The 27,324-nt window shown below is 39.5% G+C and overlaps 1 protein-coding gene and 1 long non-coding RNA gene across 3 annotated transcripts in view; one reads left to right on the forward strand and one right to left on the reverse strand.

Annotated features, from left to right (window-relative positions):
- LOC101675165 (cytochrome P450 7A1) overlaps positions 1-12,031 on the forward strand; it is a 45,895-nt gene extending 33,864 nt beyond the window's left edge. The window contains exons 2-7 of one of the 2 annotated variants that reach the window (XM_013064716.2): positions 2,657-2,773; positions 4,446-4,686; positions 5,509-6,086; positions 7,731-7,861; positions 9,245-9,420; positions 10,223-12,031. In XM_013064716.2, coding sequence (XP_012920170.1) covers positions 2,694-2,773; positions 4,446-4,686; positions 5,509-6,086; positions 7,731-7,861; positions 9,245-9,420; positions 10,223-10,522 — 1,506 coding nt within the window. In that variant the 5' untranslated portion in view covers positions 2,657-2,693 and the 3' untranslated portion in view covers positions 10,523-12,031. Of the gene's footprint in view, positions 1-2,370; positions 2,774-4,445; positions 4,687-5,508; positions 6,087-7,730; positions 7,862-9,244; positions 9,421-10,222 lie in introns of those variants that run through there. The other variant, XM_004768789.3, reaches the window with a different exon arrangement.
- A 4,565-nt stretch (positions 12,032-16,596) lies between these two features.
- On the reverse strand, positions 16,597-27,322 carry LOC101675470. Its single transcript, XR_200650.3, has 4 exons — positions 22,534-27,322; positions 19,060-19,240; positions 18,625-18,834; positions 16,597-17,233 (listed from the first exon to the last, which is right to left on the reverse strand). It is a non-coding gene; the product is annotated as an uncharacterized LOC101675470 (long non-coding RNA).
- Positions 27,323-27,324: the final 2 nt, after the last annotated feature.

Below are 27,324 nucleotides of genomic sequence, written 5' to 3' on the forward strand. Positions count from 1 at the left end.
TAAGAAGTGACATCCTCAAAAGGAACACATAAACCATATATTACAAGAAAAAAATAGGAACATTGATATTCAAGTCATTGCTTTTCTTCAGCCAGCTGAAGGAAACTGTGTGTGAGTTTCCTGGGCTTTTGTTGTACAGAAGATGAATAGTAAGTGAAGACGTTAAAGGGATAGATCAGGGTAAGGAAAATAGAGATAAATACTAAGCAGGCTGTATTTGAAAGTAGTCTGTAGGGTTCTGACACAAAAACCTAAGGAAGTTTTCCCAGGGTTACAAACGTATTTCTCTTGTACCATTTGAAAATTTTTAATTTTGACGTAATTATGGACTCACAGGAGGTTGCAAGATGATATTTAGAGATCCCACGTCCCCTTTCCTTTAGGTGTTTTGTTTGTTTTCATTTGTTTGTTTGAGAGGTGACTCTAAAGGGTTAAATTGTTCAGATATTAGTTTGGTGCTTTCTCTAACTGTGATATCCGATATGTAAAATTTAGCCTGCAGAGTCATAGAGAAAAACAGTAATTCAAAAAAAGCACATCATTCTAAATATATATAATGTGTACAAAACCCTAAAAAAAACCGTTTATTGAGAAATCTATGTATTGCCATACAATGATATTAATAATTATCATAAATCACAAAACACAAAAAGATTTGTGGTCTCTGCTTAAGGAGGCAAAAAAACCATGAGATTATTCTATGAATTCTATGGCCCAAATCCAGGAACAAACCAAATGTCTATCGGTAGGGAATCAGTTAACTGATTTAGTCAATGGGAGATTATACACATATTAAAAGTGAAGAGACATATACATACATAAAGAATCTCTCTCACACACACAGGAAATGTCCATAATGTGGCATTTATTTTTTAATGTTATAAAACAAAAAAAAAAGTATCCAATATAACCCATCTCTATGTGTTTATGTGAGACTCACCAACTATATCCATATTGTCAAATCCAAGTTTCTTTGTTATCTTTCTTGACCTCAAAGTAGCATGTGATGCAGTTCATTCTCAACTTCAAGTGCATTCTCCTCTTGCTTCTTATGGCACCACATTTTCTTGGGTTTCTTCTTGGTTCTTCCTTACCTATCTTCTCTTTTCCTGCTCTCTGACTAACCTCAATAATTGGAGTACTTTGTGGCCTGGTGTTGGACTTATTTTCTTCCTTGGTGATCTTACAAGGTCTTTTGGCTTTCAATACCATCCAAAAACTGAAGACTCGAGATTTCTATTTCCAATCTGATTTTTCTTGCCAGCTTCAGACTCTTTTATGTTCCAGGTCAACTTGACAACACACAGCAATCTACAGACTAAAGCTTGTATTTTGACCTGTTGCCTTCCAAAATCTGTCTCTACTAACTCTAAAGCATCACTGTATCTGAATTAGTTCTTGTCTTTATACCTTAACCAAGTTGCCCCTTAGTGCCTCTGCTCTGATCTCTCTTACTTTCATTCTGGTTCTTAGACACACTAAGCTCATGCTTGACTCGGGACCTTTGCATGTGGCGTTCCCTCTCCTTAGAATTCTCTTCCTTCTGATTTTCACTTGATTAATCATTTCTTGTCATTCAGAGCTTCAATGTCACCTCCTCAGGGAGCTCTTCCCTGAATACCATATCTAAAGTTGCTCTCATCCTCAGCACTCTCTACACCACATTTTGTTTTATTCATAACACACTCTAATATCTCTCTATTGAAATAGTCTCCATTATAGTAGGAAATCCATCCATTTTGCTAACACCCATAACCAGAATACTTTTGAAGATTTCTTGGCACAGAATAGATGCTCAAGTAATGTATATGAGTACACTGAAATTAAATTCAGAAAGATACATACCATATAGTTAACAGTTATTGCTTCTGAGTGAAGAGTAGTAGTGGAGGTTAATTATAAATTGACTTTCACTTTCTACCAAGATACGTTTCACTTTGTCCTAAATGATTTGAAAGGACATTGTGTTACTTTAACAATTAGAAAAATTAATAAACATTTTCAATTAGCAAAAATGGTTGATAAAATTGTGATGCTTAAAATAAACACTTTAATTGGAAGATCAACTTACATGGGATACTTTCTTAAGAGTGTTAGGTAAGTAGTGTGTTACTATATATAGTAAAATATCTATGATTTTGTAAAAGCTCTGAAACATGAAGCAGCAGAAACTTTTCACCCAGTTCTCTTTCCTTTGAACTTGACCGCCATATCTCTTGTTAATCATTTAAATTGATTTCTTCTTCAAAAGGTAACAAGATCCAGCCACTAGCTTGACAATAACATATGCTTATTTTTCTTCAGATTATTATATTTTACATTGCTATTTGATATGTTCACCTTGAACATTTTATGTTTTGTCCTTTTCATAAGCATGAAACTAAACTTGCAAAATTAGCTGTTGTTACCAGATCTGAATGTTAAGTCAGCATCTGTTTGAGAGACCTTCAACTTATCAAGTATTGCAGGTCTCTGATTGTTTTGGAACCTCTTCTGATACCTGTGGACTTAGTTCAAGGCCAGTTATTTTTTTTTTTTTCTAATAGGATGAACAAATGGTTAATTGTTTGCTTTGGTCACTCAAATGTAGGATCTTACCTTATATAAGTCTAGCTGGAGTCTCTATTCAGTGCCATCTTTACCTTTCTAATCACAGACTCTCCTCCTCAGAAGTTTTGCATTAGATTTGCAAAATGATGACCATATCTTTGATCTGGGGGATTGTTGTAGCAGTGTGCTGTTGTTTATGGCTTATTCTTGGAATGAGGAGAAGGTAAGGAAAGTTTTATCTTTAAGCCGCATTTTAGTTCATTCATTTAAAGTTCTTTTACCTTCATTGTTATATAATAAATCGGGTGTTCTGTACTTATGCTCACTAGCATTTTCTTCCTTTTATTAACCAAAAGAACTTTAAATTTAAAATATGATTTAAAAATTCGAAAAGGCATCTTATTACATCTAACAAAAGATTGAATGACCATGCTTCCCTTCTAGTATTGACATACCCATGGTCATGCAAAAATGTACAAACTTGTTAAACATAGGTGACAGAAATTTTATAAGAAAATTTTATTCTCTGTGTATGTTTCTGGGTGGATATAAAGAAGAAGTCTGGGGTAGTAAGGTTACAAGTGGTAAGTGGGATCTGCATTGGAAAAAGTTTCTTTCTAGCATGAGGATTAAATAGATGCTCTGACTAAATGCATGTTCTCTTCTCAGCTAGTTCTTGTGCACTGTATAGTCTCAGCCTAGGTTTGGACAAGAGCACAGAGCCTGCATTGGTCATTCTATTACCTTCTTATTAATGATAATCAACTATGGTAAATTGGGCAACTACTAAATTTAGATAACATCACTTCTATTTATATGTCATTTATTTATAATTGGTTCAAGAAGACAAGAAATACAAATAGGGTAACATACATAGCCATATTTATTTACCTTCTGATTGGCTCAAAGAGTATCTTGGGGAGGGTTATGTCAGTGTTCTGTTATGTCAATCTCCAAAAGATAAAATTACCCACAGCATATCTTCAGCTATGTAGAATTCTATGTGTTGTCTCTTGTTCACAAGTTGGTGTGTGTGTGTGTGTGGGTGCGTGTGTGTGAGTATGCATGTGCTTTAAGGTATTTTAATTCAGGCTTAATAATTTCCAGTTTTAGTTAACCTTACTTATCTTTGAGCTCATAAAATGAACATAATTATTTTATGCTAAGTAGTTCTGTCAAGAGGGATATCAGTTTATGATGGAAAATTAATATTCTTTAATAAAAACACTTAAAATAGCATGAAAGACTGTGTGTCAACTATACTTCAATAAAAAAAGAGACATCAAATAGCATGAAAGAGTATTGAATCACAGTTGGTGATCCTGTCAATATTTATCTTACCTAATTTAATTTTAAAATAAACTAATTTCTCAAATAAAATTCTTCTTATCTTTAAGAATCATCACAGAATAATAATATCTTTAAACTATGAAGATTTTGAAAACTTCAATTTTGCCATCTTCTCTGCAATTCAGTATTCTATATCTTTAAAGAAAACAATAAAATAAAACATTTTGAGAGACTCAGGCAAATGATTTTTAGGAAAAATATGAACACTGGAATGTAGCTTCATCTGTACTGAGAGGCAGAATCTTGTTAGTCTTGTTGATCCTTTAACCTCATCACTGGAAAAAGTGACTATCAATACAGTGGACATCCAATAAGTGTTTGTGGAATGCATGGATGGATGGATTTAGCAATCATTTTTACCAACATATCATGTTACTAGGTTAATATAACCCATTATTTTAGTAGAAGAGCAGGGTCCCATCAACAAGAGAACTACCTATAACTGTAGAGTTTTGAAATTTTAAGTCAGTAGTAAAAGTTTAAATCAGGTGTAAATAAAAAAAATTCGTAATTTCCCATTCTCATCATATGTTTGTGTCTTACAGACAAATGGGTGAACCACCTCTGGAGAATGGGCTGATTCCGTACCTGGGATGTGCTCTGAAATTTGGTGCCAATCCTCTTGAGTTCCTGAGAGCAAATCAAAGGAAACATGGTCACGTTTTCACCTGCAGATTGATGGGAAATTATGTTCACTTCATCACAAATCCCTTGTCATACCAGAAGGTGTTGTGCCATGGAAAATACTTGGATTGGAAAAAGTTTCACTTCAGTACTTCTGCAAAGGTAACCAGTTTCCCATTTATACAGCATTCTGCTTGTTTTCTATTTTTTAGTATGTCAGTCTATTTAGCCTTTTGATGTTCTTAGACTTAAAAATAGAGATACTGAAGAGAGTTACCCTTCCATGGAGATTCTTAGAAATACAATGAATCCAATTAGACAGAACCTCTTGGTAATAATCGTTTCAAAAGTCAACATAGGTATAGATTTGTCATTTTTTAATCACCTGGGATGAAATAAAAATGAAATATTTTACTGAGCCAGATGGTGCTGTATCAGTAAGACAGGTACAAACGCCTTAGTGTCAGCCATGTCAGTTATCTACATAACTGACATGTTAGTTATCTCCGTGTCAGTTATCTACATAATTCCCAGAGCACATGTGGTGAAAAGTGATCACCGAACAATTGTTTTACCACATTTTTGCCACACAATAGCTTAATTTTGTTAAGCAAGTGACTGGATATTTTGGCATCGCTTAGCAAAAAGTATAGAAGAGAACTAATGATTCAGACAAATACGGATTAATACCAAATTAACGTGCCAGTAGATTCAGTAGCATAAGAAAAATAAAAAATGGGCAACTTGCATGGTTGAAGGACATTTCCCTAAAGAGCTGGAATTTCAACTTGGCCTTCCAGGAAGGGTAGGATTTGGCCATTTATTTGGAAAGTGCTATGAACTTGTATGTGCAAAGGCCAATTTCCCTCCTGTCCTGTTTTTAACAAGTAGAGAATTATGAAAGTATCTAATCTGTTTTTCAGCCATTTTCTAGCACTGCATCTAGTTTAATCTCTTCTTTTCACACATTTCATTTGTCATCAGGCATTTGGGCACAGAAGCATTGACCCAAGTGATGGAAATACCACTGATAATATAAATAAAACTTTCATCAAAACCCTGCAGGGCGATGGCTTGAATTCCCTCACAGAAGCCATGATGGAGAACCTCCAACTTGTCATGAGACGTCCGCTGGTATCTAAATCAAAGATGTCTGCCTGGGTGACGGAAGGGATGTATTCCTTCTGCTACCAAGTGATGTTTGAAGCTGGGTATTTAACTCTCTTTGGCAAAGATCTTACAGGGCAAGATGCACAAAAAGGACTCATTCTGAATAACCTTGACCACTTCAAGGAATTTGACAAAATCTTTCCTGCTCTGGTAGCAGGCCTCCCTATTCATGTGTTCAAGACTGCACATCACGCTAGGGAAAAGCTGGCAGAGGGCTTGAGGCATGAGAACCTCGGAAAGAGAGACCGTATCTCAGAACTGGTCAGGTTTCTGAATGACATGCTTTCCACCTTAGACGACATGGATAAGGCTAAGACACACCTTGCTCTCCTCTGGGCGTCCCAAGCAAACACCATTCCGGCGACTTTCTGGAGCTTATTTCAAATGATTAGGTAACTAGCAATTTATCCATTTATTTCTTTATTTTAATTGAAAGTAGAAAAGCTACTATTTTAACTAAAAAAAAAAAAAGTCATGGTATTTTATCATGCTATCGATCAAGAAGGTGACATTTACTTTATAAATGTTTAACAAGTATCAGTTCATCCAGTCCTCACAAAACTATAAGCAACCGTGCCTGGGACACACATCTTGTGAAAGCAGAGACCTTTCCAGGGGGAAAGAATGCACTGCATAGGGTCAGTTCGGGCCACCTGGGCGTGAAATCCCCAGGCTGTCCCTCATGACATGCCTACTTAAATTGATGAATTCTGTCTTCATAATCATAAAAATGTATTTTAAGTGATTCTGGCTCATGGACAGAGAGAGAGCAGTGCCTACGCCTTAGTTGTTTGTGTATTAACAGTTTGTTTCTACCCCATTAATTCTGTCTTAGTGTTTCTTTGACCAACTATGATAGCTACGGATCAATCCTACTGATTATTATTGATGGGCTTTGGCTCGATTTTACCTTTTAAATGTATGCAACAAAAACTCTGTATGCAGCATTTACTTTACATAACATGATTGTGTTCCAAAGTGTTAATGTTTTGGAAATTTGACATTCAAATGGTTTATTGGATTATTTTGGTTAAATTTCATGGTTAGTCTCACATGGAGACAAAATTACTACTCTGTAGCATTGGGAATGCCAAATTTCCAATGACGGCTGATAGTTTTTATGTCTTTAATATAACAAGTATTTAGGGGAGCCAGCGTCACATCAGGCTCTACCCTGAGCATGGAGCCTGCTCAAGATTCTTCCACTGCCCCTCTCTGCCACTCATGCATTTGTGCGTGTGTGCTCTCTCTTTCTCTCTCTCAAAAAAAAAAAAAAAATTAGAAACAATATCAGATATAAAAACCCAATACTAATCTGTCTCAAATGTTAAATGTCTTCCCAAGTTTTTACTTGAGAGACCTCCATCCAGAATAAATTCATATATTTTCAGTAAGGCTATGACATCAGTGTAGTATTACAAACAGTAGCCCTTTTATGACAGTCACACATACACCTATCAGTGAACATTTCTGAGGCTGAATTTACTGCAGTCATGTTATATAAATCCCTCCCCATGGCACTAAGGATCCAGTAAATGTCCATGCACTAAAATGCACTAAACATTTGTTTTATAAGTTAAAGTGTTAGAACAATATAAGAAAGGAAAATCTGTTGTTCTACATGAAATCATGGTATGGGTTTTAAGAGTAAATTTTGATATCCACTTGCAAGTAAGCTAATCCTTTATAATTGTTATCTCACATGCAATTTTCCTTCTCAACTGCTATGTATATGATGAATTTGACCATTTAATCCTTATTAGACTCATTTATTTATAAAATATGGCCAACGTTTTACTTTTGTGTTGCAAAATCCTTTTTTTCCCCCCAAATCTTTTAAGGTAACAATTCTTGCTAATATCCAAGGACTTAACACAATTTTAAAAGGAGTAAAAAGTAATTGGGAACGTCCTTCTCCCACCTTCTCTGGTATCTTGACCACCTAGTTAAAAGAAGGGGCAAACTTCTATCCATTTGCTGATCTTTTGGTGATCTTTTGTTTTCTGTACATCTCTTCTTTTCTCCACTTTTGCTAGGAGCCCTGAAGCAATGAAAGCTGCTACTGAAGAAGTGAATAAAACACTAGAAAACGCTGGCCAGAAAATCAGCTTTGACGGCAGTCCTATTTGTTTGAATCAAATGCAACTGAATGACATGCCCGTGTTAGGTATGCTTACTATGTTACAATTCATTTCCTGTGTTCCACAAATAGTAATCGTCAATATCTATTAAGCACTTACCTGTAGGCATTAAGCGAAGTATTTCCTATGCATTGTCCTGTATGATCCTCACCACAATCCTATGACTGGTGACTAGTTTCTATAGAACAGATCAGGAAATTGACACAGAAAGGTTAAGTTCATACATGGGATGGAATGGTGAAACCAGATACAGAGTTAATGTGGGCTTCCTGACCTTACCTTCTCAACTGTTTCTCTGCCCTGCCCTACTCTGTCTTCTTTATTATTATTATCCTTACCACGGATGTTATGATTAATGGGAGCATATTACTCATTTTCATGAAATAAAGGAGGAAAAAGTACCATCAAGACACCATGATTTGCTGTATGGGTTGAGTGGTGAGATAGATGGTTATTTTGCATTTCTTATTTTTGCATCTCTATGTTTTACAGAAATACAAAAGTACTCTATTTTTATAGTGATATAGAGTTTTCTTTTTGTTTTGCGACTTCTCTCTTGAGGAAAGAGCCTCATGCATGTTGTTAGAAGCAGCAGGTCTTAGTGGAAGGGACCGTGAGGCCAGAAGCATATGTTCTAGGTTGGGTTCTGCCCACCACGGAAGACCCCAGACATGTCACTCATTTTGGGAGGACTTGCTTTTCTCATTTGTAAAAGAAATGGCTAACATGTTATGATTTTACACACGGTCATATGATGATCACCTAAAACACGACCGCTAAAATGTTAGAAGCTGGAAGGTCGGGCGAGACCATCTCATTGTATCTGCTTATTTCAGCTATTTGCAGGGTGGTTCTTTTTGCCCCTTTACATCTTTACCAGACAGTAGGGCAGGGGGCATAATCATGAAAATGGGGTCTTGGAAACACTGAACTGAAGTGGCATTAAACGTCTGGAAAAACATTTCTGTATGAAAATGATATCAGTATATTAAATCTCAGAAGCAATAAACTTTGAATAATTCACATAAGTGATTTACTGATTTCTCCAATTGTATTAGATGTCTAGTGTCATGTAGAAATAAGATTATTTTTCCGTAAAGTTATAAAAGTCTAGTTGTCATTGATGATCAAAAAGATTATATCTTTATGAAATGATTACTATAAACTCAGATTGTCAGGTAAAAATGACTTTCAGACACAAGTGAATCACTGATTACAGCGTAGTGGCAACAGAAAAAAAATAAAATGGGAAAGTTTTATCTGGCCAGCTTCCCCTAGTTTGTTCACAAGTTTGTTCTTGTGTCATACGCTCTTAGCAGTATTTCAGACTCCATATTAGGAGGTCTCTAAATAATTGATTTGTTCTTCCTTTTCTCCTCCTCCTCATTTTGTCCTTTACAAATATTTAGATAGCATCATCAAGGAGTCTCTGAGGCTTTCCAGTGCCTCCCTGAACATCCGGACTGCCAAAGAGGACTTCACTTTGCACCTCCAGGACAGTTCCTATAACATCCGCAAAGATGACATCATAGCTCTTTACCCGCAGTTGATGCATTTTGATCCAGAAATCTACCCAGACCCTTTGGTAAGTGACTGTTCATCAAAACTCAATATCCAGGTGATGTTCACCCAGATGGAAATAAAGAGGAAATTTACCAGGGCACCTGGGTGGCTTAGTCGCTCACACATTGGCCTCAGGTCATGATCTCACGGGTCATGAGATGGAGCCCCACATGTTGGGCTCTGTGCACGGTTGGGAGTCTGCTTAAGATTAGGTCGCTCCCTCTCCCTCTGCACTTCCCCACCAAAGGTGTACTCTCTCTCTCTAAAATAAATAAATAAATTTTTAAAATAATGAGGACATTTACTATTGCAGAATTGATTTTAACCACTGAAGCCGTAGGCATTGTCTATTTACTTTTGTGCAATATTCATAAATTTTGGAAAAATTGGATGATGGTCTGAACTTTACAATTTCTGATACTTGTCATTGCATCAGCTCTGCTAGATTATGTTTACGATCATGATAACAAAGCTGTTGTCTTTCTTTTCCCTTAATAACTGCCTGCTCCCAAATCCAGGAAATTAGAGGCTAATATATATGTCTCTTCTAGTTTCTAATCTGAACTCTTCCTTCTTGTTTTGCCCTAATGGAGGAAATAGTCCCCCAGGCAGGATGGAAGGGATAATAAAGCCTTTTATGTTCCCCTCAGTTCTTGTTAAGTTCCTATTCCTTATGAATTTCTGAGTAGAAGTGGGGAATTTGCTAAATTGCCATTAGATTGGATTAAATAGGAAAATTATTCTTTGGAGCATCCAGGTCAAGAAACAGATAAATTCCTTTGGAACTAGCTTATAGTTGTGTTCTCTTTGTATTTTTATTGCAGACCTTTAAATACGATCGGTATCTTGATGAAAATGGGAAGACAAAGACCACCTTCTATAGTAACGGAGTAAAGTTAAAGTATTACTACATGCCCTTTGGGTCAGGAGCGACAATTTGTCCGGGAAGAATATTTGCTGTCCAGGAAATCAAACAGTTTTTGATTCTGATGCTTTCCTATTTTGAACTGGAGCTTGTGGACAGCCAGGTTAAATGTCCCCCTTTGGACCAATCCCGTGCAGGCTTGGGCGTTTTACCACCATTAAATGATATTGAGTTTAAATATAAATTCAAACATTTGTGAACATATGGTTGGAAGCAGAGGACATGAGATGATGTTACCAGCCTGCAGAACACCATCATGGACAGTCGCCTTTGGCAATGGTGGCACTGAGTCAGCGTGGTCCAGCTCCATACTTGGATGCTTGCTTCTGAATCTAAACATTTTGGTGGCAGTTTCCAGATGCTATCTCAGACTGTGCTAGTGAAAAACCCTTGTTTCTAGAAGGACAATGATACGTTTTCATTTGAATAGGTCAGTGAATGTTCATCTAGCCAGGCACTGAAATTATTTTCAGAGGAAAATGTCTTTTTTTTTTTTTTTCCGCAATGAAGATATTCCAATTGGCAAAAGGTTCTTTTCTTTTTTTTTTTTCCTAAGGAAACAGCTTTATTTTTATAAAAACAACCCAATAATTATGAAAAAGGTACAAATTCACGTTTTAGTGAAACCACATGATTTTTTGACTAGCTATAGAATATATTTTTCTTTTCTTTTTTAGAACATAAACCTTATATTGTCCAGCACCTGTGATAGTTTCATGCCTCTCTAAAGATAGCAGGAAGTTTAGAGCATTATTTTTTTAAAAAAGGGTGAGTAGGCATAGCCCGAAGTCCGTAACTATCTAACCATATGGGAATGTGCTCTTAGTACAACCAAATCCACACTTGACATGCTCCCCATCACAGTCAAATGTAGATGTATATTATAAAAGATATATTAAATGATTTTATCATGCTTTTTAATCAAAAGAAAACATTTTTTGGCTTTCCCTGTAGGCAGTATTAGGGCTTTCAAAATGGTGACCTTGGTGTCCTGAAAATACTAAAGGAGGTTTTAATATTTTCTCTTCATGCTTTAATGTATTTTTGCTGGAAACTCTAATGTCTGTGTCAGGTTTCAACTATCTCATCTATATTTTCATTAGATTCCATACTAAACAGATTTTTTCAGAGAAGGCAGTTTTTCTGGTACTACTAAGCATGCATCAATGAAGAGAATGTAGCTCTCCTGTGATAGCTTTTAAAATGAAAACAATGAAAATCACCATTTGAAAGCCTTGGATATAAAACATACAAAGAGTTCATTAAAAAAATAATTGAAGGCTAGATAGTAGTGTTTAACTACTGCTCACAACATTCCTTTGGTAAAATATTTTAAACATTGGACTTACCATTTATGCCACTTTTATTGATACTTTTCTATGTATATATTCTTTTGAGAGAGAGAGAGCACACCCATGCATGGGGTTGTGGGGGAGGGGCAGAAAGGGAGGGAGAGAGAGAATCTCAAGAGCCTCCATACCCAGTAGAGCTGGACCTGCGGCTCGATCTCATGACCCTGAGATCACAATCTGAGCTGAAATCAAGAGTCCGACTGTTGACTGAGCCACTCAGGTGCCTCTTATATATGTATTTATATGTAAATTATATTTCCCTTTTCTTTTGTCTATAAATACTGAGAAAATATTGTAACATTTAGATAATTTTGAAATGATTCACTTTTCAGAAATAAAAGTATGAATGTGTGTAATTTTAAGTTCTTAAATCATCAGAATGTTTAAAACATTCACCTAGTAACAAGCTGTTCATTAATCATCTCTTAGAAAAAGTAAAATAGTCATTCACTCAAAAATCTCCACCATATTTCATACAAGCCATTGAAGATTTTTTAATCTGGCTATTCAATATTACTGTAGGTTATGTAGGTTATTTTATATATTAAGAAAAGTAAACTTATTTAGATATGGTACAAGATGAACGAAATTCTGTCTTTTTTTTTTTTTTTAAAGATTTTATTTATTTATTTGACAGAGAGAGATCACAAGTAGGCAGAGAGGCAGGCAGAGAGAGAGAGAGAGAGAGAGAGAAGCAGGCTCCCTGCTGAGCAGAGAGCCCGATGCGGGACTCGATCCCAGGACTCTGAGATCATGACCTGAGCCGAAGGCAGCGGCTTAACCCACTGAGCCACCCAGGCGCCCGAACGAAATTCTGTCTTATAACAAATTGTTTTCAACTAAATTTCTAATTGCAGTTCCCTAATATATTTGATAGCATAGTGGACGGGTCTATACATCTTTCTGCATCTTTTTTCTTGTAGAGCAGGGGTCAGCGATTGGTCACGACTGTGGGCCAGAGGTGCCTCTCCACCTGTTTTTTTTTTTTTTTTTTTTATGGACTGAAATCTAAGAATGGTTTTTACATCTTTAAAGGGTTGCAAGAAAATCAAAGATTATTTATTTATTTGACAAAGAGAGAGAGATCACAAGTAGGCAGAGAGGCAGGCAGAGAGAAAGAAGCAGGCTCCCTGTCTAGCAGAGCGCCTGATGCAGGGCTTGATCCCAGGACCCTGAGATCATGACCTGAGCCAAAGGCAGACGCTTAACCCACTGAGCCACCCAGGCTTCCCCCTCTTTAAAAAAAATTTTTTTTTGATTATTCATTTATTTATTTGACAGAGAGAGAGAGAGAGAATCGAGAGAGAGATCACAAGTAGGCAGAGATGCAGGCAGAGAGAGAAAAGGAGGTTGCAAGAAAATAAAAAAAATATTTCATGACATATGAAAATTACATGAAATTCAGATTTTCCCCAACCACAAGTGAAGTTTTATGGGGATGTGGAGCCAATGCATTTTGTGTTCGTGTCTGGGGCTGCTCTTGCAATGGAGTTGCAGAGCTGAATAGTTGCAGCAGAGACCATGTGTTTGTAAAGCTTCAAATACACATTAGGTTGTAAAGCCTAAAAGAGATATGTCAAAGGCTAAATGTATCCAAGGGTTACTGTGGTCCAGATCTAAGCTTGAACACTTTCCTTGCACGATTTCTTTGGATCCTCGTAGGAGTTCTGTGGGGTGCTTGTTCTATCACCCCTATATTACAGAGGAGAGAGAGGGAACTCTGGAAAGGTTAAGGTCACTGCACCAAGGTTATAGTGCTGGCAAGTGGCAGAGTATTGGAATCCAAGTTTTTCCTACTCCAGAGCCATCATTTTTTCACTTGGTGGCACGTCAAAGTGACAGTTTGTCTTTTTAAACTCAGGTCATGGAGGGTAAGCCACAGTAAACAAAATCCATGATGTCATTTCTGTCCTAAAACCTCCACTGTTTGGGAGCATCACTTGGCCATGCTCAGTGGATCCAGCGTTGCTAGGATGCTAGGGACCCCTCTTTGCCGACTCCAACTATGAGCCTGTGAGGAGCTACTGTGTCATCACATTCAATGTCCCTATGTTAAAGGATGCTGTCCTCCATGCTGGAAGGCATTCCTTTGCCTCGCCAATAGCTTAGACTTGCTCACTGCGGAGTCTCAGGAAGTTCCTCCCAGGATCAGTGTTAGATGTTTTTGAGGTGGCTGAAATTAAGGCTTCAGCCATCATCTCATTAGCAGGTAAGTGAATGCCAATATCATACTCACCAGCCCTTCTCCCATCACCTTGACTTATCCCAATTTGGAGACTTGGGCGTAGAAAGTGACACAGAGATAACAGCACTGATGTATCAGAGCATCGCAGACTATTCAGGTTCTTCTATTCTAAGCTCTCATTTTAGTTAGAAACTGGCATCCAGTGAAAGCGAAGCCATTTTGTTAAAAAGGGTGCACAGCAAGGGATAGAGCAGGCTTGGGTCTGGAAATCTCCTGTTTGTACAGCAAATACTGTAGTCACTGAATTAACCAGTATACACTGAACATTAAGGACTTCAGTCTCCAAGCTAGAGGCAGTAGGTTCCATAGACTCCACAAAGTCCATTTCTTTATCTATAGAACTATACATAATAGAAAAACAGAGAAGAAGTAGAATAGAAAATCATTTTAAATTAGAATAGAATAAAATTAAAACATTCATAAACTTTAACATTACCATATTTTTATAAAATTCCCACCTTTATCTGAAAAAAAAGTATACAATGGGGCACCTGGGTGGCTCAGTGCGTTAAGCGTCTGCCTTCAGCTCAGGTCATGATTCAAGGGTCCTGGGATGGAGCCCCACATTTGGCTCACTGCTCAGCAAGGAGCCTGCTGCTGGCCTTGCTCCCCCTGCTCTCTTTTTCTCTTTGAAATACATAAATAAAACCTTAAAAAAAGAAAAAAGTATACGATTTCTGGTATCCTCAACCCCATTTGCTAAGGAACCACATTATCCAGCCATCTGCTGTCAAGTTAATTGGAAAATAGGTGCCCCTTGGCATCTAGAATTGGCAGTTCTAGAACCAATTAACTCTGGATTAAAGAATGACAGTTTTAAGAATGGTGAGTTGGGGAGGGTATGTGCTTTGGTGAGTGCTGTGAAGTGTGTAAACCTGGTGATTCGCAGACCTGTACCCCTGGGGATAAAAATATATGTTTATAAAAAAATAAAAAATTAAAAAAAATAAAATTAAAAAAAAAAAAAAAGAATGGTGAGTGTGTGTGAGTTTCTGAGAGATGGGAGCGCTTACAGGAGAAAAGATGATCCCCTCCCTGATGTGCTATTTTGCAAAATTTCAAGCACCGAGAAACAGGTTAGAGGAGCATAGAGACCAACCTCCACTTTCATCCAGATCCACCAATTGTTCACTTTGCCACATTTGCCTTTTACCAAGAAAGCTGACTTTAAGAGTGATTTTAATTAGGCCTTTCATTTATAAATATTTTCCTTTTTTTTTTTAATTTTATTTATTTATTTGAGGGAGGGAGAGAGCATGAACAGGCAGAAGCAGCAGAGGGAGAAGGGGAAGCAGGCTCCCCACTGAGCAAGGCACCTGATGTGGGGCTTGATCCCAGGACTCCAGGATCATGACCAGAGTGGAAGGGAGAGGCTTGACCCACTGAGCCACGCAGGCGCCCCATATAATTATTTTCCTTTCTAAGTTCCCAATTTGCTGCTTGATCTCTGGTTCCTCTGGACCTTTGGGGAGAAGAAAGGGACTAGGGAACCAGGCAGTCCCAGACAGGATTGATTCTCTTCCCCACTAGGGCCACATCTATATATAGTCTTGTTTTCCTTTTCTGGAGGGAAAATTAGTGAAATTCACTTAAACTCCCCTGGAGACAGAAATTGCTTGTTTAAACATAAAAACATATACACATGGGAAAATGTGTAAGGAAACTATTTTTCTTCAGAAGTTTACTTAGAGTGCGCTGGTGAGAATATGATCAGGGAGAAGGTCCAGGTATTGAGGTATTCGGTGCTCCAAGTAACTTGTGTCTGTCCAGGGCTGTCCCTGAGAAGTGAGGGCACGTGTCCTGGGGAAGGGGGAGGCTCTGGTGTGAACACAGGAGAATCGGGCAGACTCAGCAATCAGTTTCTCAGAAATACGGACATTAGTGACTTTACTTTATCACTTCTTTGGAGTGATTCCAGGGAATGCCGGTTCCCCAGGAGGGTAACTATATTTTCTTCCCCTCTATCGCTCACCAAAGGTCTGATCTGGTGTCTTGCACATAGTAGGAGCTCAAGTGTTTGAAGCCAGGGGCGAAGGGAATGAATGAGGTAAGTGTGGGGGGAGGCGCTTTGCTCGGGGGGTGGGGGTGGTGTCCCTGTTTTTCTTAGTCCAGACTCCACAAGCTAAATGCTTTGTTTGGCTGCTTTGCTAAGCAGACCTTTTTGCTTTTCTCTATTGATTTCTCACTCTATTAAAATATTGGGAAAGAGTTACACACAGAATTGACAACACATCTGGCCTGTGCTCAGGCCCAGATTGCGTGACAAGGCAGGTTCACTTTCTGCTAAGATCAAGCGGAGGTGGAGAGGATCTCATCCCCATGCACAGCTGAGCGGTCTGCCCCTGGGTCTCAGAGACAGAGAGGTGGCCTGGTCAGCAGTGGCAGAGATAGGAAATGGAGCACAAGCTGCTGCTTTTTAGTGTGTATTAATGTCTTGTTTACCTTCTATTTATATTCTATTTTGTTATGCGTTGAAGTTTCAGAAATTCTCACCCTGCTGAGGGTCTAGGCCAATTTTTGGTTATAATCAGGCCTTTGAAGGGTGCCTCAGTGGGTTAAAGGTCTGCCTTTGGTTCAGGTGAGGATCCCAGAGTCCTGGGACCCAGCTCCACATCGGGCTCTCCACTCGACGGGGAGCCTGCTTCTCCCTCTCCCTCTGTGATCACTCTCGCTGTCACTATTTCTCAAATAAATAAATCAAATCTAAGAAAATAATAATCAGTCCTTTGCTCGTGGCACATGAATTAATCCATTCATTTCATAGTTTTCTAGTTCTGGAGGATGCAGTTGTAATGCCCACCACCTCTTAAGATTTCTACTCAATTACAATTAGGTCAGGCTTCCTGTCTCATAAGTAATTAAAGCTTGTTGCCAAAGAAATAGCATTGAAACACAGGACTTCTTTTAATCAAACAGGGTTCAATTCAACTCAGTTTAGGTAGTCCAATTCGTAAATAGTATGTTCCAAAGATGCACTGTGAATAGAATATTCGGGACTCTGAACGTGTTTTATTGAAAAAAGTTATGTTATAAATGGGATTTAAATTCTCAGAGAAACAAACAAAAGCTAATTTCATCCATAATAACACATGGGTCATTCTGTTTTGAATAATTTTGCAATGCAAAAGGAAAGAGGGGGAAATGTTGTTGAAATGTGAATATTTTAAATTGCAAACAGATGTCTTAGCAGAGGATGGGAGACGGAATATGAAGAATCTGAAGAGGTCATCTGGGTACTTTCGAAGGAGGCGCTTTTCCAGGAGATTGTTTAGAATCATAGCCTTCAAGTTATGGATGCTGACTTACTTTATAGCTGAGGAAAACAAGAGACAAAATGTCTTATTTTACCTCAAAGCTTATGCATTTTGTTTACTTCTGCTCAGCTGTGTCACTAGTGGTAAGGATGTGGTGGGATCATGGAATGGAAAGAGGGATTTGAGAAAATGGGACGGGTCAGTGTATTTGTTCTTGAAGGTTGCCATACAAAATACCACACACTGGGAGGTTGGCAGTCGTAGATCAAGGTGTTGGCAGGTTTGGTTTCCCTCATGCCTCTCTCCCTGGCTTGCAGATGGCCATTGCTACCCTTTGTTCTCCCATGGTCTTTCTTCTGTGAACACACATCCCTGGTGTCTCTTCCTCTTTTTATAAGGAGCGAGTCATGTTGGATTAGGGCTCCACCCATATGACCTCTTTTAACCCTAATTATCTCCTTAAACTCCCATCTCCAAATAGTCACATTCTAAGGAACTGGGGGTAAGGGCCTCAAGATACAAATTTTGGGGTGAGAGACATAATTGAGTCCATATCAGAATGGAAAGTGAAAGAAAGCAAGAAATAAGTTAAAAGGAATTGTATGTGGCCGATACGACCAGTGAACAAGGCAGGGCATACAGAGCAGTGGTTGGGAAAGATGGCTGCGAGCTTTGGCATGGGGACATGGAGTGGGGGACAGGGTTCCTGAATCACCCTGACCTGGCCTTCTGTACAAATGTGTGAGGGGGTGGGGTGGGGTGGGGAGGGCAATGACTAAGACACCTCAGTTCTCGTTCCCATGAATTTTACTTTTTCCTTAGTGGCCCAAAATACCAATGCCATCACGTACAGGCCCTGCGAAGACTTTTCTCCCATTTTGACCCTATGAAACTGAAGTTGGTATGAGATGGCTGTGCAGCACCCCGGGAGGGCATACTTCCAAGGACCCATTTCAGACATGGCGCTCAGATGACAATGGCCATGGGATTCCCTCTCAGTGTGATCCAACACTAATTAAGGAGTTTCCACATTAACACTAGAAAGTCTTCCCGGTGTCTCGCATGGAAATTTCAGAATGGTTGCAACTCTTTCCTGTATGTCTCCCACTCTTTCCTATTCTAAATAGAGGCGTGTTTTCTTGCACTTCCTCTACCCCTACTTCATCCTGGTTCATCAGTCCAGGGTGTGTCCTTTTAGTTCACAGATGTTTAGATCAAAGGGAGGTATCTCCAACGTGATGGAGTCCATGTCAGAGACCCCAGACTTTCAGCTGGAAGTGGACTTACAGTCCTCTAGGGAGCCTCCCTTAGGAAGGGGTCAGTGTGTGCTATGAATGAGAAGAACAAAAGAATTGTTAGAGGTGCTCAGAGGGTAAATTGTTGTAGAGACAATGCTATGGGTCTTAAAATTCCATCTCATCGTTCTCTTTCTAGACACATGGGATATTACCTGGTCTGGCTTCTGTTGTGGTGAGGTTGGGGCCAGGTGACTGGGTTAGCAGAAGGTTAATAGGATGAGGTCACCAGCGCTGTCAGTCACTCCCAGGCTGGATTTAAGGGAACTTCTTCAGGATTGGCCACTTCTCTTTTCCCTCACCGTGGTGACTGCAGATCACTCGTTGGAGGCCAGTGTGTGATGGACCAGGGTTGCCTGACTCACCTTGGATGTTGCATCAGTGAGAAATAAATGTACATTATTGCATATATGCCACCCAAACACAGGCATATCCCAGTCTTTTCTAATACTGAAAGTGCCTCACTGTTGTATGTTTTCCTCCTTGTTTACTTCCTTTCCAACCTCCCTTGACACTTGCTTTTACAAAGAGTTATCTTAAATTCCAACCGGTCCCATGTGCTAACTCATTCCAAATAGTCCCCCACATACCTTGTTTCCCAAAAGTTTACAGCAACTTCATGAAGTTTGGTTCTGAGGCTTTGCTTCTCAGTTCTCAGCTGAGGGTAGCTCTGTGCTCCACTCTAGCTCCCCTCAGAACCAAAGTCAAGTGAAGGGATGGTCAGTTGGGCAGGTGCCTTGGTAGGCAACCCATGAGGGCCAGTGGAAAACACTGAAATGCAAAAAAGTGAAGAGAATTGTATTTACCAAAATTCCTCTAATCCTTTGATCAGCTCTTTGTGAAGGGAACAGGAATGAGACCCCCCAAGCAGCACATTCCAGTAATGGCTGGTGTCCGGTCAATTGTTTTCTAGGGAAAGAGGTATGCAACCCTGAGACGAGGAAAGCCATTAAGAAGCACCAGCAACAACTCTTTCTCAGCCCTTTCTCTCATTCAGCGCTTAGCTCTCCTCTGAGAACATAGGTGGCAGCTTCATGTGATTTGATCCTGACCCTTTCTGCTTTGTGATCCACTTAGCCATTTGTTCAGTGCCCCAAGAGTAAGAAAGACAGCATAAATACCTACACATAAGGAGGCCTCTCCTCACTCTTATCCCCCAATGGGTAAGCCAGTATTTGTGGGATTAGTAGGGTCAGAGAACAAATCTTTGTCTCATCTGGTACTTCGTATTTACATACGGGCCGTGGGTCGGCTAGCAGCTAATTATAGCAAATATCATAACTACCGAGAGCCTATAGCATTCCTGCAATGAGATGGACCCCTGTTGAACTGCTGGACTAATCCAACATGATGTTAGCCTGACACATGAGAACAAGAAAAGATGAAATTATGAAGTGAAGTTTATCTTTGGTGGTCCCTTCCTCATTTTCCTATGTCCATCTTTGACTCACGAACGAGTCAAGAGTTGCTGAGAGTTTAGCCTGCCTGGACATGGTGCTGGGAATGGTAATTTATAGAGACAAAAGACCCAATCCTGCCTTCGACGAGTTCAGAGTTGAGCTCAATTGTTTCAGAAGCCCAGACAGATCAAATTCCAACACCACATATACCTAAGACTGGATTTAAAATAGCATGATACATTTTTGGGGGGAGAAGAGGGTATTTAAAATGTAACTTCTGGGCGCCTGGGTGGCTCAGTGGGTTGAGCCTCTGCCTTCAGCTCAGGTCATGATCTCAGGGTCCTGGGATCGAGTCCCGTATCGGGCTCTCTGCTTGGCATGGAGCCTGCTTCCTCCTCTCTCTTTCTGCCTGCCTCTTTGCCTACTTATGATCTCGCTCTGTCAAATAAATAAAATCTTAAAAAAAATAAAAAAAAATGTAACTTCTAATTTCCAAGCGAACGGACCCCATCCTATATCAGAGGATTTCAAGTGGCAGATGGATGAGGCTGTCTTCCTAAGGCCTTGCCGTCAGGCCTGGAGACAAATGTCCTTTGGAGGCTGGCCCTGTTTCAGGGACACGAAAGTTGCCTCTTCTATTTGACTTCTCACTTACAAAACAAGCTTTTTGCTTTATTCATCAAAAAATTGTTTGCCCTTATCAACCCTCATGTGCCATATAAATCCTGTAAAGCAACCCTAGGCCCTCAGTGCTCCAAACTAACAACTTTCACTGGACGTCTTCCAATGCTGTCTCATGGTGTTTGAAATTTTGGCATCAGATGTAGGGTCAACAGTTGCTTACGAAGTATTCACCTTGGTTACTCTTGGTGAAATGATGTAACCATCGCTCTATCTTTGGTACGTCAGCCTTTTTTTTTTTTTTTTTGTAAGTAGACTCCACACTGGGCATGAACTCATGACCCTGAGATCAAGATCTGAGCTAAGATCAAGAGTCTAACACCTAACCGATGGAGACACTCAGGTAACCCTTGGTAAATCAGCTTTTGAATCTAAAGTCATTTGAGGGCAGTGGCAAGGCTGATGGGTAAGAATGTAAAAAACTGAAGCCCTGCCCCAACAAGGCATGGTTAACACACATGCACACACACATATAATTTAAGTAAACTTTTGCATCTTTTATTTAAAAAGAGCAAGGAAAAGGTATTTTCATAGAATGAACAATCTCCAGGCTCGATGGCAAACTAAACATGATCCAAGCCAAAGGACTTTGAGGATAAACAAAAGAACAACAAAACCAAACAGGTTTACTGGCCCCTTGGTACTCAGAGATGTTTCTAAGACCACATCAATTTATAAATACCACTGCCACATAGGATTCCTCTATAAAATATGCCTGCTGCAAAGCATTAACATATTGATGTTGGGCTGATGTTCAGGTGTCCACCCACTAGGTAAGTGTCTTGCTCCTGCACAAGAGTATCAGTTGGCATAACCACGATTACTAAATGTTCTGAATGGTGGAGGGGCCCTCCTGGATGTCCAAAATTGTGATGGCAAATCCTCAAAGGAGGGGATTCTCTTGTGATTATGGGGCAAAGACTGAAGAAACAGAGGCTGATAGCTCATGGTTCATATACATCCTTGGCTTCTATTGATAAATATGTTAGAGAGTTTCTTAGCTCAAATTCATTAACAATATGTACAAATCAGATGGACAAGACCATAATAGTCCCTCACCATTTCTAAGCTAACCTGATAAGTACAAAAAAATTTAATGAACCTGAATGAAAATCATTTGATCATTTTGTAGGAATCTAGGGGGAAGTTTCAGGTCAGAATATGTTCATTGTACCAGATGAGAAGATTATAACTAGATAGCCTATACACAGACACACACACAGATTCTCTCTCTCTCTCTCTCTCTCACACACACACACACACACACATACACACATGAAAAAGAAAAAAGAAAGTGGAAAAAAAAAAAAAGACACTGAAAACACCAGATGGGAAAGGCAGGCTGGGTCACCCTACCAGTGATTCTTCATACTACACAATCTCATGGAGCCTATACCGTACAGAATGATCACTCCTCAGTAACCAAAAGTTGTCCACATAATCCCAGTGAGTTAGGCATGACAAATGGGTTTCTTTGAGAGAAGAATTCAATATCAGGAAGCAGTGAAGAAATTTAGAATTTCAGAGTCTTTGATACATTTTAAAAAAATCAATCATGAAGTTGTTACAGAAGTAATTCTGTTTAAAAAGGAAAAAAAAAGACTTGCTTGGAATAAGCCATCACTACAGGCACCACAAATAGCTAAGTGCTGCTGCTAACTACAGGCATTATTAAGAAAGGCAAATTCTCTTTGTGTATTAAGGAGGACACATGTTGCATGGAGCACTGGGTGTTACGCACAAAAAATGAATCATGGAACACTACATCAAAAACTAATGATGTACTGTATGGTAACTAACATAATACAATAAAAAAATAAAAATTACAAAAGAAAGAAATACAAATTTTCATTGTAATATCTTGTATTATTTAAAATAAACAAAACAAAACAAAACAACCCAGTATAGTTTAGCAGTTGTATTGTTGCAATATAGCAAATTATCCCCAAACTTAGTAGCTTACAATAACAAATATTAACTCACAGTTTCTACTGGCCAGGAGTCCAGACCTCTTAGTGGGGTACCTGTGGTTCAAAGTCTTCCCCAAGTTCGCAGTCATCTCAAGGTCAGACTGGGGCTGAGGAATCTGTTGCCAGGCTCACTTCCATAGCTGTTGGCAGATTTAGAAATTTGTATTCAGTTTACTCCTGTGAGCTTCTTTACAGGGCTCTTACATGCCATGGAGGCTGGCTTTCATGCGTGAGTCACCCAAGAGAGCAAGAAGGAGTGCCCCAAATGGAACCTGCCATTGTTTTATATCCTAACCTCAGAAATAATATCTTGTCTCTTCTGTTGTTCTATTTATTAGAGGCAAGTCAAAATCTTCAGCTTCCACATAGAAGCCTGAAGGTCAGAAGGCAGGGATCATTGGGGCCATTTTAGGGGCTAAAACAGGGGCTAGCAATCTGATTCTGGAGCCAGGATACCTGCATTTGCTTCTCAGCTTTTCCACTTACTAGCCTCATGATCTAAATCTCTCTGTGGCTCAATTTCCTTACCTTTGAAAAGGGGATAACAAAGCAGCCACCTCATAGAGGCGCCACGAGTCGTCAGTGAGTACTTAAAGCCCTGCACAGCAGCCCTAAATGAGCCTTACAGAAATTGTGATTATTATTACAAGAGATTGCTTAATGCTCCAGGTTTCAGAATATTATGAGGGATAAAAATGAGAACTTCCTAGATGGGTTTACATAGTAGGTAATATCTTTGTTATGTGCATTATCCACAGAGGGGTAGTAGGTAATATCTTTGTTATGTGCATTATCCACAGAGGGGTAGTAGGTAATATCTTTGTTATGTGCATTATCCACAGAGGGGTAGTAGTGAAAGAAAACCAAAATGGCAGAACTATAAATGGCTGCCCAGAGAGAGCATGGCCGGTGTTCCACTCTCATGGCAGAGGGCCCTGGATGGAGAGCGAGATGTTGATGGGATGAACCTGAAATCTCACCATGAAAGTCCCACAAGTTGAAATTCTCAGAACCTGCAGAGCAGCAGCTTTGTCCTGTTTCTGATGGTCCTCTATCTCTATTCCTAAGAGGAGGAGAGGGAATGGGGAACCTCTTGACTTTGCCCTTCAGAAAAAATATATTTGAGAACTGCCCAAGGTTACAGAATTCCAATAGAACTAAAGTCAAAGTAAACATATCTTTGCAAGTCATTATTGATTTTAGGGTACAGGTATGCCTCCCACCAGTCCTGAAAACCATGCAAGTGCCAACAAAGAAAACAGTCTTGTGATTGACCTGTGAGGCTGGAAAGTGTAGGAACAAGAGAAATCAGTGGTCAATCTCCAAGACACAGAGGCATATCTCCTAGAATACATCTTTTCAAGTCATAGCAGGAATGAGGATTCCAAAGAGGTTCCAACCCTTTACTCCAACCCCCAACCCATGAGTATATCCAGGAGAATGGAATCACCTAGAATTACAATTAATGAAATTAGTGACAGGAAGTGACATAGGAATTCTATTAAGATTTTCATAGATCACATCTCTTGATTTATTACATCAGATTGAACTCTCCATTATCTAATTCCACCCAGTATTTTGAACTGGGACTACTACTAATGGTAAATGGATTGCCTGCTTACTATGGGTTAGATACACTGCACTGAGGGCTCTCACAGATTGCCTCACCTATCTCTCTCGATCGCTGTATGAGGTTTATACTGTTACTATCTTTTTTTGGTTGTTGTTCTGGATGAGAACACTAAGATTGAGAGAAATTAAGTGACTCATGGCCAGGAATTATCTGCGCCCTGAAAGCCTCAGTGCAAAGCCCCTAACACCTGCTACTGTTGGCGAGAAGGGAAAGGCAGATGGAGTTTAGGAACAGCTGGTTGTGGGATGGGAGTGTGCTGCGGATGGATGATTAATTTTGGATGTTCCAGCAGGGCCAGATCACAACAGACCAGCACTCACATGCTAAGGATGTTGGGAAGCCACAAGCTAGTTCTCAGCTCGCTAGCCCTTGATTCGTTGGTGAAGGAACGCTTTCCGAAAAAAGAAGGATCAGAGGCATGCCAGCTGAGTTTGACAAAGCAGGTAAGGGAAGGCCAGTGGAGCACCCCTTTTCCTGCTGTCCCAGCCCTCTGTGAGCAGAAGAAAGGAAGCAGGACAGGGGATGGAGATTGGGACAGAGGAATCAGACACATGGAGCTGTATCATCGGAGATACCGTGAGAAGATGACACCACACAGTGGCTCTGCTTGTGTTATGTTCCGGCTGAGAACGTGGCAAAGCAAGGCTTGGTAACTGCAATAAAAACCCCCACTCAGAAAAAGAGGACACCAATCAGCCATTGCTTCTCTACAAAGATGGAGTCTCTCAGGGCAGGGGCTGTAAGGATTGCGTGTCTGGTGGTGTGTATGTAGCCCCTCAAGAAGGCCTTGATCAGATTCTCTGTGGAGAATCCTTTGTCCATGTTCTCCAGGCCCTGGGATCCCCTCATGACAGGGTGTTCATTGTCCGCGTGGTTATATCTGAAGTGGGCTCTGGGGAGTCTGAGTTCCTCGAAGATTGCTAAAGTCAATGAGGAGCTGAAAGTTGTTCAGTTATGTCCTGAAGTGACTTTACTTCCTGCCATGTGGAGAAGGCCAGGATACAGAAAGAGAGAAGGATGAGGCTGGCAGACAAGAGAAAAGTAGATATTCAAGAGAGAGTCTTGTTGCCATTTGAATTCCTGGGTCAGCTGCTCCTGCAGCTCAGATACGTCCTCCCCTTTCTACTCCTTAGATTCTCTTTAGATTCTCTGAGATGCCCTGAGGCCTTGGCAACCAAGGGTCTTCACTAATATAATCCTAGAATGAAACCAACCATCGAGGTATTCCAACCAATGTCATAGACACTCAAGTTCTTTGGCCTGGACTAGAGTTCTAATAATTTTTGTCCCGTTTTTATTAGATAACACCCATTAACATTATCAAGGCAAGAGCAAAACAAACAAAAAAGCACCCTCTCAGAAAAACCCCCAATATTGTGGCTGACTTTTGAGCAGATGTATTTACTTAAGAGGGATAATAAATGACAGTAACTCATAATGAAATGGCTCTAGATACCCTGATCTTGCTCCAGAAGGTCAGGTAAATTTGTATCAATAATAAAAATATGCATAAAACATAGGTAGGTTAAACAAATGTGGTAGACACATACGATGGAATACCACTCAATTTTTAAAAGGAAGGAAATTCTGACACATGCTACAACACATATGAATCTTGAGGACATTATGCTAAATGAAATGAGCCAGTCACGAGAAACAGATACTGTTCAATCCCACTCACTTGAGGTACTTCGAGAAGTCGAATTCAAATAGTGGCAGAAAAGAGAATTGTGGTTTCTAGGGACTGGAGGAGGGGGTCATAGGGAGTTGTTGTCTAAGGGATACAGAATTTTAGTTTTGTGACATGAAAAGAGTTCTGGAAATTGGTTGCCCAACAATATAAATGTACGTAACACTACTAACTGTGCACTTAAAAATGGTTAAGATGGTAAATTTTATTGTGTATTTTACCAAAATTACAAAAAAAAAATCAACTGGTGAGACAAGTGTTCTAGAACCTTGCTGTTGTTAGAAAACAAATACATTTGTTGATAAATTAGTCTAGATATTAGACTAGGTGACCTTCTAACCTGGATGCTTAAAAATGTGATGATAGCTATTAGCCAGGCTGGTCATTCTTAATTTTTTCCCTTAACTTGATACACATAGAAAAATTATCCTATTTTAGACACATGGGGGTAACTGGAAGGGCCTGCTTGAAGCTGGAGGTCATTGGTCGGGGAGTTGGGCTGAGGGCTCTAACTATTCCAGCACTCAGCCAGCTTGCCCAGTCCTGTCTGTCTCTGCACTCTAGTTACCTATTCATGGTACACTTGCTGGGAAGCTCCCATTTGCGGGGCCTGGTCACAGAACAATTACCTCTATCAATGGCTAGATTCCAAAGGTGACGAATCAAGTTTGTGTAACCTGTAGCTCTGAAAAGATGGAGCAGTTCTGCACTGGTTGTTGTTGTTTTGTAGCCTGCTGATTTTATCTGCAAAGCCTTGAACATCAAGGCAATGTCCTCAGATGCTACTCTAGACTGAAAATAAGAAGGCACCTTAGTTGCTTATTAAACTCAATAAAGCACAACTACCAGACTCTGAGACATGGTTTTTCACATTCAGTGTGACTATTGGATACAAACATAAACATTAGTTCTTTTTGGAAGAATTTTTATTTCTTCTCCCTATCCAACCACCCACAATATTGATGAAATAACTTATCCTAACCTGGAGTGGGAATTTTCTGAAGCCACATTAACAAGGAAGATGGATCCTTAAAATAGGGCATTCACATTGTGCTATGTTATTCCACATTATATTACATTAGGGTATGCTTAACTCCAAAACAAAGATTCAATTTCTCTGTATCAAATCCTGCCTATGTTACTCTTCCAATCCATTATGGCTTTCTGAAATGTCATTTGAGGTAAAAAGGTTTGAGAGTGATGTTTCTGGAAAATGAACTTGTGGCCAACTAAAGATGATAACTCTTCTCTTTGAGAGGTGGAGTCAGTTCCCCTCCCCTTGAGTCTGGGTGGGCCATGATTTGTTTGGCCAGAAGTAAAACTGGGTTATAAAATGCTGGGCTAGAAGCAGCGTTGCCCTCACAGAAAGCCTGCTTTCTGCATACAACAGGTTACGTCCATCTACGAGCTTGGATATGCCCAAACAGTTCTAAGATAACCCATTCAAAGAAAAATTCAACTAATTCTTTTTTTAAAAAAGA

The sequence above is a fragment of the Mustela putorius genome, unplaced genomic scaffold (assembly GCF_011764305.1).
Source record: "Mustela putorius furo isolate JIRA1106 unplaced genomic scaffold, ASM1176430v1.1 tig00000151_pilon_pilon_pilon, whole genome shotgun sequence".
NCBI lineage: Eukaryota > Metazoa > Chordata > Mammalia > Carnivora > Mustelidae > Mustela > Mustela putorius.